The 20,822-nt window shown below is 41.0% G+C and overlaps 1 protein-coding gene across 3 annotated transcripts in view; it reads right to left on the bottom strand.

Annotated features, from left to right (window-relative positions):
* Positions 1–1,665: 1,665 nt before the first annotated feature.
* Positions 1,666–20,822, bottom strand: part of TGDS (TDP-glucose 4,6-dehydratase) — a 33,261-nt gene continuing 14,104 nt past the window's right edge. The window contains exons 8-13 of one of the 3 annotated variants that reach the window (XR_012514310.1): positions 19,717–19,760; positions 18,678–18,843; positions 18,009–18,067; positions 17,246–17,343; positions 5,537–5,628; positions 1,666–4,889 (exon numbers count right to left, since the gene is read on the bottom strand). Coding sequence is in view for 2 of the 3 variants with exons in the window: in XM_003928198.4 (XP_003928247.1) it covers positions 15,438–15,508; positions 17,246–17,343; positions 18,009–18,067; positions 18,678–18,843; positions 19,717–19,760 (438 nt within the window). In the remaining variant the exon portion in view is untranslated. Of the gene's footprint in view, positions 15,509–17,245; positions 17,344–18,008; positions 18,068–18,677; positions 18,844–19,716; positions 19,761–20,822 lie in introns of all 3 variants that reach the window. The other 2 variants (XM_074387543.1, XM_003928198.4) reach the window with 2 other exon arrangements.

The raw sequence follows: 20,822 nt of genomic DNA, 5'->3' as shown, positions 1-20,822 counted from the left end.
TTGATTAGTCCATTAACTTAAGCAACCAAATTTCAGCTCCTGACAATTTTAAACTGATTTAATTTGAGCTATGTGGTACACTATTCCTTTTTTATGAATGCTGAAATATTTGCAGAATAAGTCAGAGGTAGCATACTAATTTAGAATATTATAAGAGCAAGCCAGGCATGGTGGCTCATGCCTGTAATCCTAGGACTTTGGGGGGCCGAGGCAGGTGGGTCACGAGGTCAGGAGTTCAAGACCAGCCTAGCCAAGATGGTGAAACCCTGTCTCTACTAAAAATACAAAAAATTAGCCGCACATGGTAATGGGCACCTGTAATCCCAGCTATTTGGGAGGCTGAGGCAGAGAATTGCTCGACTCGAGAGGTGGAAGTTGCAGTGGGCCTAGATCGTGCCACTGCACTCCAGCCTGGGTGACAGAGTGAGACTCCGTCTCAAAAAATAAATAAATAAATAAATTACAAGAGCAAAAGAAAACCCTGCAGAGCAACAAATCAATTCAAGAGAAATGTGCATTTTCTAAATATTAACATACAGAGTTTTCATTTGACATCTAATATCCAAATAGCTAAAATGACCACTTTTAGAAATTTTTCTTCTCGGCAAAGAAACATTGCTTTATATTTTCACTTAAGTTTATTGAATTAAACAAATGTGAAGGGCAGAGCTCCAGAGCCATTTTAAAATTTTCTGGAAATAGAAATATGTTTTACAAGAGCTTATCTGACTTATTTTATGTACAATTTCTCATCTCTGTAATTTCCATTCAGCCCTATAACCTAAAAAATATGCTTTCCCACCTCTCCTACCCCTAGAGTTAATTCTCACAACGATCTTCATTAAGAGAGCCATGTTTTCATTTCAAGTTGATAGATGAGGGACTAGGCAAAGTATAGAACCGTTATTAGACATGCAATTGGAGAGCTTTCCAGAACAAGGATACCTTGGAGATAGTTCCAGACCACAGCAATAAGGTGAATATTGCAATAAAGGAAGTCACAGAAATATTTTAGTTTCCCAGTGCATATAAGTTGTTTACATGATACTGTAGTCTATTAAGTGTGCAACAGCATTATGTGTAGAAAGTCAATTTACGTATCTTAATTAAAATATTTTATTGCTAAAAAAATACTAACAATCATCTGAGCCATTAGTGAGTCATGGTGGAAGGTCTGGCCTTGATGTTGATGGCTGCTGACTTATCAGTGGTTGCTGAAGACTGAGGTGGTTGTGGTAGTTTTAAAATAAGACAACAATGAAGTTTGCTGCATTGACTTCTTTTGCGAAAGATTTCTCCATAGCGGGCCATGCTGTTTGATTGCATTTACCCCCAGAACTTCTTTCAAAATTAGAGTCAGTACTCTCAAACCCGGCTGCTGTTTTATCAACCACGTTTATGCAATATTCTGAATCCTTTGTTTGTTGTCATTTCACTCACAGCATCTTCACCAGGAGCAGGTTCCATCTCAAGAACCAGTTTTTTTGATCATGAGACTGCAGCAATTCAGTCACATCCTCAGACTCCACTTCTAAATCTGGTTCTCTTGATATTTCTACCACATCTGCAGTTACTTACTTCCTTTATTGAGATGCTGAACCCCTCAAAGTCATCCATGAGGGTTGGAATCCGCTTCTTTCAAACTCCTATTAATATATTTTGACCTTCTTATGTTCTTAATGGCATTTGGAATGGTGAATTCTACCCTTTGCCCAGATCCATCAGAGGAATCACTACCTATGGCAACTATACCCTTAGGCAACTTATCTCTTAAATAAGAAAACTTGAGAGTCAGAATTACTCCTTGACACATGAGGTACAGAATAGAAGTTGTGTTGGCAGGCATGAAACATTAATATCCTTGTACATCTATATCATACCTCTTGGGTAACTAGGTGCCTTGTCAATGAGCAGTAATATTTTGAAAGAAATCTTTCAAGTCATCTAGGCTTTGCTGTATCATTTCTAGAGCACAGGCAATGTAGATTTAGCATACCTTTTTTTTTAGACAGAGTTTTGCTCTTCTTGCCCAGGCTGGAGTGCAATGGCGCAATCTTGGCTCACTGCAACGTCCACCTCCCGAGTAGCTGGAATTACAGGCATGTGCCACCATGCCCAGCTAATTTTGTATTTTTAGTAGAGACAGGGTTTCTCCATGTTGGTCAGGCTGGTCTCAAACTCCTGACCTCAGGTGATCCACCCACCTCAGTCTCTCAAAGTGCTGGGGTTATAGCCATGAGCTACCGTGCCCGGCCGATTTAGCAAAATTCTTTTTTTTTTTTTTGAGACAGAGTCTTGCTCTGTCGCCAGGCCCCAGGCTGGAATGCAGTGGCGCAACCTCGGCTCACTGCAGTCTCCGCCTCCTCAGTTCAAGCAATTCTCCTGCCTCAGCCTCTCAAGTAGGTGGGACTACAGGTGCGTGCCACCACGCCCAGCTAATTTTTGTATTTATTAGTAGAGATGGGGTTTCACCATGGTCTCGATCTCTTGATCTCTTGGTCCACCCACCTCAGCATCCCAAAGGGCTGGGATTACAGTGTAAGCCACCGCACTCGGCCGATTTAGCATAATTCTTAAGGGTCTCAGGATTTTCAGAATGGTCAATGAGTACTGGCTTTAACTTATAGCCACCAGCTACATTAGCCCCCATTAAAAGAGTCCTCTGAAACTTTGAAGTCAGGCATTAACTTCTCTTCTCTATGAAAGTCCTAGATGGCATCTTCTAATAGAAGGTTATATTGCCTACATTGAAAATCTGTGGTTTAGTGTACCCTCATCACTGCACCCTCATCAGTGACCTTAGCTAGATCTTCTAGATGATGTGACGCAACTTCTCCCTCAGCCCTTGCTGCTCACCATGCACTTATATGTTACAGAAACAGTTTCTTTCCTTGAGTCTCATGAGCCTCTGCTAGCTTCCAACTTTTCTTCTGCAGCTTCCTCACCTCTCTCAGCTTTCACAGGCCTGAAGAGGTGGGCCTTGCTCTGGATTAGACTTTGGCTTAAAGAAATGTTAAGGGGCCGGGCGCGGTGGCTCAAGCCTATAATCCCAGCACTTTGGGAGGCTGAGGCGGGCGGATCACGAGGTCAAGAGATCGAGACCATCCTGGTCAACATGGTGAAACCCCATCTCTACTAAAAATACAAAAAATTAGCTGGGCATGGTGGCACGTGCCTGTAATCCCAGCTACTCAGGAGGCTGAGGCAGGAGAATTGCCTGAACCCAGGAGGCGGAGGTTGCGGTGAGCCAAGATCGCACCATTGCACTCCAGCCTGGGTAACAAGAGCGAAACTCCGTCTCAAAAAAAAAAAAAAAAAAAAGAAAGAAATGTTAAGGGGTGGGAGCAGTGGCTCACACCTGTAATTCCAACACCTGAGAGCCTGAGGCAGGCGGATCACTTGAGGTCAGGAGTTCCAGACCAGCCGAGCCAACATGGTGAAACTCTGCCTCTACCAAAACTACAAAAATTAGTCAGGTGTGGTGGCAGACGCCTGTAATCCCCACTACTTGGGACGCTGAGACAAGAGAATTGCTTGAACCCAGGAGGCAGTGAACTGATATCGTGCCACTGCGCTCCAGCCTGGGTAACAGAAACAAACTCCATCTCCAAAAGAAAAAAAAAAGAAATGTGGATGGTTTGATCCTCTATCTAGAAAACGCAAACTTTCTTCACATTAGCAATGAGGCTATTTCACTTTCCTATCATTCATGTGTTCACTAGAGCATCTCTGTTAATTTCCTGTAAGAACTTTTCCTTTGCACTCACAACTTGGCTAACTGGTACAAGAGGCTTAGCTTTTGGTATATCTCGACTTTTAAAATCACTAAGCTCAATTATTTCTAGCTTTTGATTTAAAGTGAGAGATGTGTGACTCTTTACTTGAACACTTAGAGGACATTGTAGGGTTTTTTTGTTCTTGTTGTTGTTTGTTTGTTTGAGACTGAGTCTTGCTGCCACCCAGGCTGGAGTGCAGTGGCACGATCTTGGCTCACTGCAACCTCTGCCTCTTGGGGCAAGCAATTCTCATGCGTCAGTCTCACAAGTAGCTAGAATTACAGGTGTGCCACCACACCCAGCTATTTTTTTTTTCTTGAGATGGTGTTTTCGCTCTTGTCACCCAGGCTGGAGTGCAGTGGCACGATCTTGGCTTATTGCAACCTCTGCCTCCTAGGTTCAAGCAATTATCCTGCCTCAGCCTCCCGAGTAGCTAGGATTACAGGTGCCTGCCCCCACAGCCTGCTAATTTTTCTACTTTTAGTAGAGACGGAGTTTCATCATGTTGGCCAGGCTGGGCTGGAACTGCTGACCTCAGGTGATCCACCCACCTCGGCCTCCCAAAGTGCTGAGATTACAGGTGTGAGCCACTGTGCCCAGCTCATTGTAGTGTTACTAACTGGACTAATTTCAATATTGTCTCAGGGGATAGGAAGGCCCAAAAAGGGGGAGAGAGATGGGAGAAAGGCTCATTAGTGGAGCAGACATAACACAACATTTATCAATTAAGTTGGCCCATATTATATGGGCATAATATGTGGTACCCCAAACAATTATCCTGGTAACACCCAAGATCACTGATCACAGACCACCATAACAGATATAAAAATGAAACAGTTTGAAATGTTATAAGAATTGCCAAAATGTGACAGAAATATGAAGTAAGCACACGCTCTTGGAAAAACGGTGCCAGCAGACTTGGCACGACTGAGGGTTGCCGCCAATCTTCAGTTTACGAAAAACACAATTCTCTGTGAAACACAGTAATGTGAAGCACAATAAAATGAGACCTGCCTGTCGTTTGGAGCCAGGGGAAGAAAGATGAACTAGAACTGCTTCTTTTGCTCTTCAAAATTCACTTAAGTAGCGATAATAAAAGGGGGCTTCCACTTCCTAAATTTGGGACAGAAAGGTTGCACTGGTAAAATATAACATCGTTTATCACTGGGTAACACTATTTTTAAGAGCATACCAATTAAAGCATAGTGAGTTTAGCTATAAAACACGACAGTATTAAAAATGCTATTAAAGCTAAGGAAGAATCAAATAATTCATCAAGGATAGAAGTTTCTATAAAGAAGGACCAAAGTGAGAATTAATGGTCAGTCTTTCTAAACAATAATAACAAAACAAAAGTGAAATCAGACACAAGACTTGGAAAACTGGTTCACCTCTTTCTTACAATGTGAGATCTGAAGGAGAAAGTGAGCTTTATGGAGTCAAATGGGGTGTGATAATGCAAGAGATTCTTCCTGGGGTGTGGAGGGAGGGGAGAATATGTATGTAAGGAGGGAGGACGCAGGAGAGAGAGGCAGAGAGAAAGTGAGAGACAGACAGACAGACAGTCGCAAATGCCCCACTCTTTAAAAAACCTGTAAATAGGCGGGGCGTGGTGGCTCGCACCTGTAATCCAAGCACTTTGGAGGCCAAGGCAGGCGGATCACCTGAGGTCGGGAGTTCAAGACCAGCCTGACCAACATGGTGAAACCCCGTCTTTACTAAAAAAATAAAAAAATAAAAAAATTAAAAAAAAAACAAACCTGTAAATGAATAAAAATGCTGAATTTCCAGGTCTGGGAACAGGGTGGTGATTACATCCCCAGGAGCTCCACGTCTAGTGAACCACAAAGACCTATAAACAGGTAAATTGTATGAGTTCAGTGTGATGGTAGTATGGAGGGCACAACTTCAGTATCTGCAGGTGAGGTCAAAGAGAGAGTCAAGCTAGCTAAAGATTCCAGAAGTGCAAGAAAACAATTTTTGCATCTTTCACACTGGCAAAAATTAAAGGTCTTTTAATACCCATGGCTGACTAGAGTGCAGGAATTTCATCTACATCTTTCAAATTTTAAACGCATGTACTTTTGGACCCAGATATACCATATCTAGGCATTAATCCTTCAGAAATACACTCTCCTGTGTACATACAGGTGTATACTGGGATGGTTAATGCTGCATTTTTTCAGTAGTTGTAAGGGTATAAATCTATGGCCTTCAAACATGGCTGCACCTTCACTGGGCAGTGATAGAGCTGCTGCTCTCATTCTCCTCTGAGACTGTAAAACTCACTTCTCTCCTGTTGCCTCCCCTACTTTCAGGAGCAAAATTGAGGCCATGGTGAATTCCCTCACATCCCTCTCAAAGAGTCACTGTATCCAATCTCATCTCAACTCCTGCCATTACTGATCCAGAAAGATGAGACCAACCCCATCCCCAAATGAGTCCTTCCCTAGGTAGCCCATTTCCATGGACACTGTACTCCATTAATTATGTACTCCTGAATATCATTGATCTTTCTTCACCTATTGCTCATGTCTTCAGCTTATAATCATACAGAAGTCCATTCCATGCCAAAACCAAAATACAGCAGGTTCTGAAGACCTTTCCTTAAGCCTGTGCCTTCCTTAGGGAGGGCCCCATCCTGACTCTTCTCAGCTCAATGAAAGGTTAAATTCCATTTTTCTATCCCTTGATTCCTAATTACTACTCCATCTGTATTATCCAGAGGCTCTCTCCCTCTTCTCATGCTAGAAAATTTGCCTGCACGTTGCCAAAAACCAGTGGACACTTTTGTTTTGCCTGACTGAACTTTGGCTGGCCATCTGCTGATTATTGAATGTCTTTTCATTTTGCTTTGGTGGCATTATTTCTTCCTTTATTCCTTTCCTCTGACTATTCCTTCTTTCTTATTTCAAAATTGATTGATGGATTGTTTTTTAAGACTAGTCGAGTGAAGCAGTGGGAGTAATTTTTTTAACCATTCCTTCTTAATTTCCTTGGGCTGCTTGCCTGGAACTTACACATTGGTGTTTCTCATGGCTTGTCTGTAAATCATTCCACCAACCATCAACCCTGTCATTCCATATACTCTCCTTGGGGGAACTGAATCCACTTGCAGATGTTAATAGCCATTCAACTCCCAAATACCTATTTCTACATCTTGAGCCCTCAACACCATTTTGAGCTTCAGATTCACACACTTGACTGTTGACCAGGTATCTCTACTTAACATGTCCCATGAACCCTTAAAGCTTAACGTCTCCCCAAGCTCAACATTTCCTAAATGTAATCCACTGTCCTTCACACTTTCCAATCCAACATTAAAAACCTTAAAATACCACCCACGTCAAGAAACAGCACCTCCAATGTATCATCAATCAGTATGTTTTTACATCTAAAATGTTCTCACATCAGTCCCAGACTCTCCCTGTTTGCGGTGCTGAGCTTTAGGCCTTATCATCACCAGTCTGATTGACTGCAACAGCTTCATAACTTCAATCCCTGCAGGAACTCATTCTTGTCTTCCTTAAATTCATCTTCCACAGTATTGCCAGAAAAAGCTATCAAATACGTAATTCTGCAGTCAATAAAAATGGCAAAAGATCTCATAATATGTAACAACGTTCATGATATACCACTACTTGAAAAAAAGCAGGTGCCACAACAGTAGGTCCATTATGATCCTCTACTTGGTTTTTAAAATGTATGTATATATGCACCAAAAACTGAAATGACATACATCAAAATATTAACAGGAATTATCTTCCAGTGTTAGATTATGGGTGATTTTCTTTTATTGATTAGTTTTCCAAGTTTTCTGTAATGAGCATGTTATTTTTGCAACTACAAAATAGATAAATCCTACAAATCTAACCATGTCAATATCTTCCTTAAAATCCAGAATTAACTCTTGGCTGGTAGGATAAAGTCCAAGCATCTTACCATGGCAGACAAGGCTCTCCATGACCTGGCTACCACATTCCTCTCCAGCCTCATCTTCCCATCTCACATTACAGAAGAGTGGCTTTCAAACATTAGGGGGCATTAGAATTATTGCCCCCCCCACCTCCAGGGTTTCTGATTCTGTAAGACTGGGATAGGGCCCAAGAATTTGTATTTCTTTTTTCTTTTTGAGACAGAGTCTTGCTTTGCCACCCAAGCTGGAGTACAGTGGCATAATCTTGGCTTACTGCAACCTCTGCCTCCTGGATTCAAGCGAATTCTCCTGCCCCAGGCTTCCAAATAGCTGGGATTACAGGTGCGCACCACCACACCTGGCTTATTTTTGTATTTTTAGTAGAGACGGGGTTGCAACATGTTGGCCAGGCTGGTCTCAACCTCCTGACCTCAGGATCCACCCATCTTGGCTTCCCAAAGTGCTGGGATTACAGATGTGACCTACTACACCCAGCCTAGAATTTGTATTTCTAACAAGTTCCTAGGTGATGTGAATGCCGTCTGTCCAGGGCCACATTTTAAAAAATTATTACTATGGCAAAATACACATAATGTAAAAGTCATGTTCAGCCACTTCTAAGTGTACAATGCAGGAGTACTAGGTAGACTCAATGTTTACAGCCATCACCATTGTCTGGTTTCAGGCCTTTTTGCATCATCCAAACAGAAACTCTGTGCACATTAAACCATACCTCCTCCTTCCCTCCTCCCTCAAGCCACTGGTAAACCTCTGATACTATATCAATTTGCCTACTCCAGGAACCTCATTTAAGCGGAACCACGCCACTTTTGTCCTTTTGTATCTGCTTATTTCACTAAGTGTAATGTCTTCAAGGGTTATACATGTTGCAACAAGTGTCAGAATTCCAATCCTTTTTCAGGCCAAATAATATTCCATTGTATACGCCATTTTGTTTTATCCATTTATCTGTTGATGGACATTTGTGTTGCTTCCACCTTCTGGCTTATTGTGAATATTGCTGCCACGAGCACTGGTGTGCAGACATCTCAGTCTCTGCCTTCGATTCTTTTGGATCTATCCCTAGAAGTGGAATTGCTGGATCGTATTACAATTCTATGTTTAACGTTTTGAGGAACCACCATATTGTTTTCCACAGAGGCTGCATCATTTCACACTCCCACCAGCAATGCACCAAGGCCCCAGTTTCTCTCCATCCTCACTGACACTTTTTAAAAAAAATAATAGTCATCCTGAGGGGTGTCAGATGATATCCCATTATAGTTTTGATTTCCTTAATGAAATGAAGACACATTTTGGGAATGACTATGCTAGAGTAAAACTGATGGCCTGCTGTTCCCTGAACACTCAGCATTATTTAAAACTTGGCACGGCTGGGCACGGTGGCTCAAGCCTGTAATCCCAGCACTTTGGGAGGCCGAGGCGGGTGGATCACGAGGTCAAGAGATCGAGACCATCCTGGTCAACATGGTGAAACCCCATCTCTACTAAAAATACAAAAAATTAGCTGGGCATGGTGGTGCATGCCTGTAATCCCAGCTACTCGGGAGGCTGAGGCAGGAGAATTGCCTGAACCCAGGAGGCGGAGGTTGTGGTGAGCCGAGATTTCGCCATTGCACTCCAGCCTGGGTAACAAGAGCGAAACTCCGTCTCAAAAAAAAAAAAAACAACTTGGTGCTTTCACTCTGATGACCCCTCTGCCTGGAATCATCCTCAGCTTCCTCACTAACTCCCAAGTATTCTTTAAGTCACAGCTCAAATGTCATCTCTAGCGAGCCTTCTAGGAATCTCCAAATTAGGTAAGCTGACTTTACAGAACCTGGCAGCAACTGGGGCAATGAAGGTGGAGGTAAGGGAGGTAGGGGAGGGCAAGGCATTGGATGAAAAGCAAGTTGTGTGACCAGGCGCAGTGGCTGACGCCTGTAATCTCAGTACTTTGGGAGGCTGAGGCAGGTGGATCATGAGGTCAGGAGACTGAGACCATTCTGGCTAACACAGTGAAACCCTATCTGTACTAAAAATACAAAAAGTTAGCCGGGCGTGGTGGAACGTGCCTGTAGTCTCAGCTACTCGGGAGGCTGAGCGGGAGAATCACTTGAACTCGGGAAGTGGAGGCTGCAGTGAGCTGAGGCAGTGCCACTGCACTGCAGCGTGGGCAACAGAACGAGACTCATCTTCAACAACAACAACAAAACAACAACAAAAAGTGGTTCGGTTGAAAGTCTGTATAGAGAGCAATTAAACCCCAAGAACCCTTCTGCTCTACAAATGGCAATTAAATGGTCTACCATTTTGATTTCCCTTTAAGAAAAATTTGTCATTTAGCTGGCAAGAGTGCAGTTAGCCAGCAGCTTCCTCTTGCAATTCCTTCAGGATCCAGCGGGCCGTTTCTAAGTAGCCCCTGGCCAGTTACTGTGCACAACAGGGAAGCCGGCCCTTTCTGCCCAGGTGGGACTTTTTTCAGGGGATTTTGCTCTGCAGATCCCTGTTGAGCTGGATGAGATTCCAAGGCTCACTACGCCAACCCTCGTCCTCGCCCCTTCCTTTTCACAGCTGTCTCATCTACACTGCAGCCTGAAGATTTCTCCTGCCAAATTATGCATCTTCCCTTTTGTATCTTTCACAAGCATTAACTCCCCTCCCCATTAACAAACTGGGACCACTAATTTGGCCTCAGCCACTACTTCCCAGAGGACTCAAATGACGCAGTCACTTCTAAGAGTGATCTAACAAAACAGTTGATAAGGTGGGTTTGGACTGGATCCCTTTCTGCCTGGCTGGTCATAAGAATATCATCCTGGGGGAGGCAGGGGACACAAACAGTCCCTAGCATTAGGCAGTGACACAATTGCTAAAACTTTCATGGTGGTGACTCAGGTAAATGTTCCCAGGAAGGGGACCACCATGTCCTGCTTACTGCAATAATTCAGGCACTTGAAAAGCTCGGGAGAACAAGTCTTACCAGGGCAGTGGAATTGTTGGTCTTTAAAAAGTTGTACTGACATCCTCCAGAGGGGTAAGGAAAAGCTGAGAACAAGAAATAAGTGACAACTAGGTGTGACGGCCTTATCATGAGGTGGGAGACCAGAAGAAGGTCAAGACCAAACTCAGGGTTTAATAGTTTAAAAGTTACAGACGGCCGGGCGTGGTGGCTCAAGCCTGTAATCCCAGCACTTTGGGAGGCCGAGGCGGGTGGATCACGAGGTCAAGAGATTGAGACCATCCTGGCCAACATGGTGAAACCCCGTCTCTACTAAAAATACAAAAATTAGCTGGGCGTGGTGGTGTGCGCCTGTAGTCCCAGCTACTTGGGAGGCTGAGGCGGAAGAATTGCTTGAATCCAGGAGGCGGAGGTTGCAGTGAGCCGAGATTGTGCCACTGTACTCCAGCCTGGCGCCTGGCCACAGAGTGAGACTCTGTCTCAAAAAAAAAAAAAAAAGCTACAGACATCTTTAAAGGAATCCACTCTGTCTCGTCTTTGTGTCAGGGTACCCGGTTTTCCCAACCAGTGCCGTAACCTTGGCTTATGCAAACTTAACAAACCTGCCTCAGCGGAGCCCCTGCCTGGTTGAGAGTGTAAATAAAAAAAAAAAAAAAAAAAAAAATCACAGCTGGGAGCAGCGATCACATGGGAACTTACTATCACGAAGACAGTGTCAAGCCATGAGGGATTCACCCCCACGACCCAACACTTTAGAACCATGGCTGAGACAGGAGGATTGCTTAGGTCCAGGAGTTCAAGACCAGCCTGGGCAACATAGTGAGATCCTCTGTCTCAATTTAAAACACAAAAATCACACCTTGCAGGAGATAAAGATGATGCCACCCTTGAGGATCTTAAGGATACAGAGAGGCCTCCACCAAAGCTCTATCTAATTCACCAACCTGGCCACTGCTGGCACTGGGTAGAACCTGTGGAATGACTGCGGTCAAGGCCAGCTCAATTAAGTAGCAGCTTGGTATTAAGCTGTTCTTGTACTGCTGTAAAGAAATCTCTGCAACTGGGTAATTTGCAAGAAAAGAGGTTTAATCGGCTCATGGTTCTGCAGGCTGTACAGTCATAGCGCTGATGTCCCTTGGCTTCTGGGGAGGGCTTTGGGAGGTTTTACCCATCACAGAAGGCAAACTGGGAGCAGGCACATTACACAGTGAAAGCAGGAGCAAGAAAGAGAGGCAATGGGGAGGCGGGATAGGTATCACACACTTTTAAACAACCAGATCTCACAAGGACTTCCTATTGCAAAGACAGTGTCAACCCATGAGGGATTCTCCCCCATGACCCAAACACCTTCCAGCAGGCCCCAACTCCAGCACTAGGGATTATAATTCAACATGAGATTCGGGCAGGGACAAATATCCAAACTTATATACCAGGTTCCAATGGTAGCTGCTGTGCTCACGTGGCATCTTCTTTGCTGAAGCATATAAGAAGGCCCCTGGAACACAGTATCCAGCCACTGATGTGCTGAACATGTTCTTTTCCTCCTCAACCACGAATGATGAGAAACAGCCTGCATTTGCAGTTTTACCTTAGGGCTAGGTAAGTTCTGCTCTCCTCAGAGACTTGGGTCTCCCTCCTGAACATCCTACACAATGTCACACTGATCTATCACACTGATGACATCATGCTGATCAGGCAGAATTAGCAAAGGTGGCTAGCACCCTGATGGCTTTGTTAATTCACATTCACCCCAGAAGGTGGGAGATAAAACCTGATGAAGATTCAAGGACTTGTGATTTCAGTAAAGTTTTTAGGAGTCTAACCGTCAGGGTGTACCAGGACTTGCCCTCCATATAGAGGTCAAACTGCTTTATCTTATATCCCCTTCCACAAAGAAAGAACAGAGCCTGGCTTTGGGTTCTAGAGGGAACACATTCCACACTTAGGGATACTGCTCCAGCTCATATATGGAGCGACAGAAAAGGCTGCCAGCTTTGAGGGGTCTAGGATGGGAAAGAGGTCTGCAGCAGGTCTAAGGTGGGGTGCAACTATTCTTGCCACTTGGGCTAGATGATGTGGTAAACCCTATGGTGCTGATGGTGTCAGTGGTAGAGACAGATGTAGTGTGGGTTTTACGGTGAGACCCAGTGGAGAATAACCATGCAGGTCCCATGGTTAGACCTGGAAAAGACCATTCCAAGCACAGTGGAGAATCATGCTTTTGGAAAACAAATTACTGTGCCATGGTAGAGCCAGAATGCTTGACCACAGGACATCAAATGACCATGCATCTAGAACTGCCCATATGTGCTAAGTTCACTTGGACCCATTAAGGGCTGAAATGTGTCTCCCCCAAATTCTTCTGTTGGAAGTACTAACCCCTAGTACCTCAGAAAGTGACTATACTTGGAAACAAAGTCTTCAAAAAGGTCTATTAAAATGAGATCTTTAAAATATACCCTAATCCAATATGGCTGGTGTCCTCATAAGAAGAGAAAATTTAGACACAGAGTAAATATCTAAGGACATGTGAGGACAGACAATGGTCATCTGCAAGCCGAGAGGCCTCAGCAGAAACCAACATGCTGACACCTTGATCCTGACCTTGGGCTTCTAGCTTCCAGAACTGTGAGAAAATTAATTTCTGTTGTGGAAGCTACCCAGTCTCTGATATTCTGTTACGGCAGCTCTGGCAGAGTAATGTGCTCACCCACTCAGAGTCAGGTGGAGCCAGCTGCAGTCCATTGGAAGGTGGAAATGGCACACCTGGGATTGACCATGAGCAGAATGGGAGAGCACAAGTAAATTGCAAGAGCAGGTAGGCCAGACTCCCATGTCACCACCTTAGTTCTTAATACCTATAGCCATATAGAGGGTCCCATACAACCAACCGAAAGGAGAAGAAAAAGCTGATCTTAGTTTATAGATGGGTTGGCCTGTTATGTGAATACAAGCCAACAATGGAGGGTGTCTGCCTGAAAGCCATGGAGGGGTGGCCTTAAAAAGAACACGGAAAGAGAAAACCTTTCAAAGAATAAAGCTTCAAGTAGTATATCTGCTCATGCGCTATGTATCCTAGTGACCTGTGGTGAGGATATACACTTAGTCATGAGCAGTAGCCTGGCTAGATACTTTGGGGCTTAGAAGGAAGAAGTGTAGAGAAGCAGAAAACAAGGAAGTAAAGGTTGGAGAAGTGTGGATGGGCCTACCTATGGGAGAGGATGGGGTGTATGAAGATCTGTATATTCCATGTTAACATTCACTAGAAAGCAACCACCATAGCAAGAGGCACTGAACCATCCAGTAGATAAAATGATTTGGTCAGTTCACTTTAGTCAGCTTTCATCGTCAGCCACCCCAGAACTACCATGATGAGCATCTGAATGAAATAGGCCTCACTGTACAGATGGTCCCTACTCTTGGGACCCACAGCATGAATTCTCACCTACCACGGACAATCTAGCTACTGCCACATGTGAATAACCAATCCGCTGGCAACAGAGACAAATACTGAGTCCCCAGTATGGCACTATTCTTCAAGGAAACCCATCAGCTACTTGGTAGTCCATGAACTCCATTGGGTCCTTTCCACTGTGAAAGGGCCAGTAGCTGATTCTCACAACAGACATTTTCTCCACATGGGTTTGCCTTTCTGCCTGCACAGCCTGCTCAATTTTGCTTCCTCCCTCTGTTATCGTTACAGTCATTACTTTGTCTCAGCATCTGCTTCCTGAAAAGACTCAACTGACACACTAGTCTTTCCTCCCTTTCTCTCTAGAAAGGGGAAACTGGAGAAACTGAAGAGAAGAGGTATGGACTTAGGGACCCCTAAGCACAGTAGGAGGCTGGTTTTAAGGGTATTTTTAAAGTATAAGACTTTCTAATGAGGAATTATGAAGCCTCCACACCACAATCTGCATTCTTAATAGAGGGTAACCCAGCTTGTTTTCCCTTTCTCCACCCAATAGCCAATCAGTTACTTTTTCAAGTCATCTTAAAGTCTTCAGGGCAAAGAAGGATTAAAAATACATACTCAAGTTTTTAAATTTTTCTACAGCAAAAACATATTATTTTAAAAAGCCATATTCTACATTAAATATATTCAGATATTGACAATTTTATAAATAAAATCTTTTAAAACAGTAAATACATGATAAATTTCTCTGATACAAGGTTTTATGTAGGTCAACTTATTCACAATTAATTGTGAAAATATAAAAATTTTACCTTATTTTCTTAAAAAGTATTCAACGTAATCAATTTTACAAAATTATCAAAAGTTAAAAAGTGCTAGATATGCTAGTATTTTGTTCCACTATTAAAGCAACGATAGCTTACTGGATCTTAAAAAAGAAAAGGTAAGACTCATCCTATATTGCCTAAAAACGAACACTTCAGAGAGTTTCTTAGGTACTGGGACAGGCTGGGAAGCTGACTGAGTTCAAAACCAGTGAAGGCTGCCACCTGTCTGGCACCATTACCCATCACGGTTGTCAGAACCAGAAGACTTCTTCCTGGCCACCCTTAGGGAGAGTCTTCTACACCTACTATTTCCTAGTTTCCATGAACAAGGGTTTCAGAAAGAATTTTGACATTTAAATCCTTTGCCAGTACTGAACCTCTCCCAAAGATTGAGGCATTCTGCATTTGAATTTTATAGAAAAAGTCATTAATCTAATTCCAAATGAAAAGAGAGCACTTCATTTGTCACTGGACTTCATATCACTCCTGGAGGTAGGATAATTTTCTTCTTTGACAACTGTCCTGACTATATAAATGTTGATTATACTGGAAAGGGTTCTAATGCCTTTTCCACATTCTTCCAGTTGTGAAAATTCTCTCTGTACCATTCAACTAATAGGAAAAAACAAAAGACCAAAAAATAAATAAATAAATAAATAAAGAAAGAAAGAAAGAAAGAAAGAAAGAAAGAAAAACCAAACATCAGTTAACCAACATTTACTAAGTTCCTGCTAGCTAAGTCTTGCCCATCAGCTAAGCAGCAGATAAGGGCTGCGTAAGAATTAATATAAACAATTTGATTTTAAAGTTAACAATGAAGTTACTCAGAAGACATTTAAATCACCTAAAAAATTTAGAATTAAAAATCAACCATTGTTTTTCTTTTTAACTTCAAAAGTTATTCAATACTAAACTTGTTTGTACAGATATTTGAGACATTTTGATTTTAAGGAATCTGGGGTATGGGAAATAAGTCATCTGCCCTGGTTTTAAGGTTATTTTACATAGACAAGTATAATACAGTGTTTGGTCACATAAATACGGTAACACTGCATGAGAGGCACAATGAGATTATGTGAACTTCCTTGTATTTTTTTTTAAGAGATGAGGTCTCGCTGCTACCTAGACTAGAGTGTAGTGGTGCAATTTATAGTTCACTATAAACCCAAACTCCTGGTCTCAAGAGATCCTCCTATCTCAACCTCCTAAATAGGACTACAGGTATGTGCCATCATGCTCTGCTGATTTTTTTACTTTTTGTAGAGACAGGGTCTCACTATGTTTCCCAGGCTGGTTTCAAACTCCTGACCTCAAGTGATCCTCCCACTTTTGTCTCCCAAAGTGCTGTGATTACAGATGTGAGCCGCTACGCCTGGCACCTTCCTTCTATTGATATGTGAAATTGGCCAGGCGCAGTGGCTCACACCTGTAATCCCAGCACTTTGGGAGGCCAAGGGGGGTGGATCACCTGAGGTCAGGAGTTGGAGACCAGCCTGGACAACATGGTAAAACCCCATCTCTACCAAAAATACAAAAAATTAGCCGAGTGTGGTGGCGCATGCCTGTAATCCTAGCTACTCAGGGGGCTGAGGCAAGAGAATTGTTTGAACCTGGGAGGGGGAGGTTGCTGTGAGTTGAGTCTGCGCCACTGTACTCCATCCTGGGCAACAAGAGCAAACTTAGAAACTTGAAATCTGATAACTTTAAATTATTTTTGTTTTTTAATATTTGACTTAAGTATTTTGTATTTCAAGCTCTGAATCAACACTTTGTTTTTCTACATCTCGGTAGAGCTTTTCCCATGAATACATTTCTAAATAGTGCTTTAACATAAATGCACAGACTTTATATGCACTTATTTTAAAAAGATTTTTCTGCACATACTAAATTTATTTCCTTTGCTGGTTTCAACATAAAAAGCCTCAAGACACAAAAAAGACTGCATCCATATTTCATCAAATCTAAGATGCCACTGATGGATCACTATTTCACATACATGTAAAAAAGAAAAAAAGCTGCAATAATAATTATAAGACACCAGTGATTATAAGAAGACATACCTTTCAGAAGTGTGAAGACAGTTAAAAAATATGTACCTCAGAATCAATGATATAGGTATATTATTAATGCTAACAAGATATGGGAAGACTGATTGGAAGTTGGTTTATAAAAATTCAAGATATTTAGAAAACACAGGACTCTTTAGTAGAAATATATGCAATGTGGCATTTTGAAAAGAACAAATGATTCAACATAGTATTCCAGTGGTCTGTATCATGTTCTGGAAATAAGTTACTTTTCCTTTAAATTTTTCTGACTTGCCCCCAAAATGATTAATTCATAACATACTTGTTTTCTTTATTCCTTCCTTCCAAGGCACTTTAGGTCTCCATCCTAAGCCATGTATTTTTTCTGACTTCATTGGATATCTCATGTCATTGGTAGGTCTTGGAAAACAAAACAGATTAAAATGATATTGTAGATATATATTTACAAATTTCGATAATAGGAGATATGTGTTTATGCATTTTTACCATAAACCAAGTTTTCTCTTTACAAAAATTTCCAATAGGATTTTTGCAGAAAATTTGTTAAAATCAAGTATATAGTAAAAAAAAAAAAAAAAAAAAAAAAAAAAAAATCATCCCTAATACCAGGTGCCTAACCCTCTGTGTCTTATCTTCTTGTTTCAGCCACAATCTAGATATAAGTGAAGTACCTGACCATAAAAAAACTCTATAAACGTTCAATGAATGAATAAACAAATACGCAAAAATGTATTAGGACTCATATGCCAGGCCCTGTGTCAGGTATTTCATATACATTATAAATAAATGTTAAAATACTTTTATAAGAAAGACGTTATTATCCCTATTTCACACTGGAGGTTTGAAACTTCTGACTTGGAAAAGGTCAATAATTTTTAAGTCACGTAGCTAGGAGGTAATAATGCTATACTTAATCTGTATGGCATTTATAATTATGGAAAAAAATGTTTTGCCAGAAAATTCAAAAGAGATAAAGTAGTTATTGGTCAAGTCCACATATTTTATGATTTTATAAGTACCTAAGATTTCACAATCTTTCCCCAATGTTTTAACTTGTTACTCACCTATCATTAACATAATCAACCCAATTTTCCATTTCAGACTCTGAACTGGTCTCTTTGATCTGTCAAAATGGAGACGGCTTTTGAGTCAAATTATAAAATGAGATCAGAGAATAACAATGGTATTTAATGGCTGATTAAAAAGAAAATAACTGCTTCACAGCAGGGAAGACAGCTAAAATGAACATCATTTTAGTAACACTTTCTATACTTTATAACCTAAATTCCATCTGAAGCTCAGATATATACACTGGATTTTGGTTATTATTCAGTCCCTCTTTATATTAAACTAAGATTTATAATTGATGTCCCCTATGGATATTCGTAACTATTAACAGTACAGATGCATATTCATATATGGATATTCATAATTACTAATATAATTATTTTATATATCACTGTTACTTATTTTAAGACACAATTTTATATTTCTGAAAATGAGTTATATCTTACTATTAGGGAATGCACATTTAATGAATTATTTTTTCCTAAAAAGCTGTTACTAAATAGATGATACAACTTAAGACACAAATGCTAGACATAAACATTAATTTCATTTTCTACTTGCTTACTTTTAAATTAAGTAAACTGTATGCTACTGATTTTGACTAAATCAATCGTTACTGCCACTAACAATTCTGAAAATACTACCCTTTTAAAACAGATACAGACCAGTTGTATTAGTTCTTTGGCAAGCTGGACAACCGACATTTCAAAATTGGTTCCGATGTTGTAAATTTCACCTGGTTTCCCTTTTTTGAGGACAGTGAGAAATGCTTCCACAACATCAGTAGCATAAAGGAAGTTTCTTGTTTGAAGCCCTGATCCATGAATGCAACTAGAGATTAAATGAAGTGAAATCATAAGTGTAAAAATGTAAGCTCTCCTAAAGCATGGACTAGGTACAACTCCAGAGAAGCCAGTTCCCCTGGGGATCTCAGAATCTTTTACTGAAAATACAAATTGTCATAGCTTTTCCAAATTTTGTTCCTATTTCTTAAATAATCTCCAAACCCTCTGACAGTACTCAGTAGGAAAGTGGCAAACATATCAGTGACCCCTGTGAAATGTGTATTTAATTTTATACCATAAGTTTGTTGTAAAGAAATAGCTACAGTTCTATGACTTAAGGCCTTTGAGAAAGTAAAATTATATAAAAATAGCTTTCGAATTTTAATGCTATAACTCAAAGTTCTGTGATAGGTCATTAAGATTTGACATTCTCTCCGCAAGTAAATTACAAAAACAAGATACAGATTATTTTAAAAACTATTACACTGTGTAATCCCAGAACTTTGGGAGGCCGAGGCGGGTGGATCACGAGGTCAAGAGATCGAGACCATCCTGGTCAACATAGTGAAACCCCGTCTCTACTAAAAATACAAAAAATTAGCTGGGCATGGTGGGCGCGTGCCTGTAATCCCAGCTACTCAGGAAGCTGAGGCAGGAGAATCGCCTGAACCCAGGAGGCGGAGGTTGCGGTGAGCCGAGATCGCGCCATTGCACTCCAGCCTGGGTAACAAGAGTGAAACTCCGTCTCAAAAAAAAAAAAAAAAAAAAAAAAGCGATTACACTGGAGAAATGATTCTTACATTTAGTGAGACATTCAATTCTATGGCCTCTAAGACTTTATGATATTCAAGAAACAGTGTCACCAAATACTCTAACATACCAAAAAAGGATATGGGTAAAAAGGTAAATAATTACATACCATTTCCTGTTGTGCTGTAGCAAAGATATAAATTTTGGAATAACCTAAAAGAATATTTAAATCAGACTGGAAATTTACTCATTAGTATGAATCTGAACTCGTCATAAGATAAAAAGATTAAGAAATATGCATATGGATTGCTTCTAATTCTTTTTATCAGTTCATAAAAAAACCTACTATAATATTTGATAAGTAAAAGAACTCAAGTTTGCTATTTCACAAAGACAGACTACTTGAAGACAAAATGATCTGAATAGTGGAAAAATGCAGAAAAAGTCTTCATCAGTTGGTCTCATCACAAAGTTCACCTTTGTGCTGACTTTATAAAGGCAAATATTTGTCTCTTATTGTTTTACATATAGCACCTGTGCATTAAGTGCTTGATGAATTTATAGAAAGTAACTTCCAGTGCTCTTGGATTCAAATAAAAATTAAGCAAAGTAAATATTAATACCTGCAGTTCATGACATGGCCCTTTCCTTTGGGCAAACAGATCAATCCAACCAGCTGGGAAGCCACAAAACCCAGTCTCCAAATTTAGGCAGAGTGGCCAAAGTTACATAAAATCACGCTTGATGATATAGAACCAACTGCACAGGCATTTTCAGCCTCTAAACTACATTTTTTTATTCATTACTTGTAGTACTTTCTGGAAGACATTCATGCCTACACAATAAAGATGAGCTGAGGCACAGTTAGCCAGGTGACACTAAGACAGTTAATGTATACAAGCTTCTTGCATCACTATCTAGTTAGCTTTTGACTTTCCCTATATCCTGATATACTGGTCTGACTGCAAACAGGGAGTCAGCTGCAGCATGTCAGTAGTGATGCTTTAGAGTCTTTAAAAGTACAAGGTATTTTCACATGTATCATTTTCACTGGATCCTTCAAAATCCCTGCTAAGTGGTGAAGCCAGCTGGTGAGTGTCAGCCAGCTTGAGACTTAAAACCCAAGTCTTCAAACTCCACATCTGAAGGAATATGCATGTGGTGTTATACGGCATATAAAATTATGTATAATTTACAACATATTATTTTAAACAACTGAAGAGAGGTTATTTCAAATAATGAGAAGTTCCAATCACTGAAAAATACCATGAATTC

The sequence above is a fragment of the Saimiri boliviensis genome, chromosome 16 (assembly GCF_048565385.1).
Source record: "Saimiri boliviensis isolate mSaiBol1 chromosome 16, mSaiBol1.pri, whole genome shotgun sequence".
Lineage (NCBI taxonomy): Eukaryota > Metazoa > Chordata > Mammalia > Primates > Cebidae > Saimiri > Saimiri boliviensis.
Note: the sequence above shows the minus strand (reverse complement) of the source record. Positions and strands in the feature narration are given on the sequence as shown.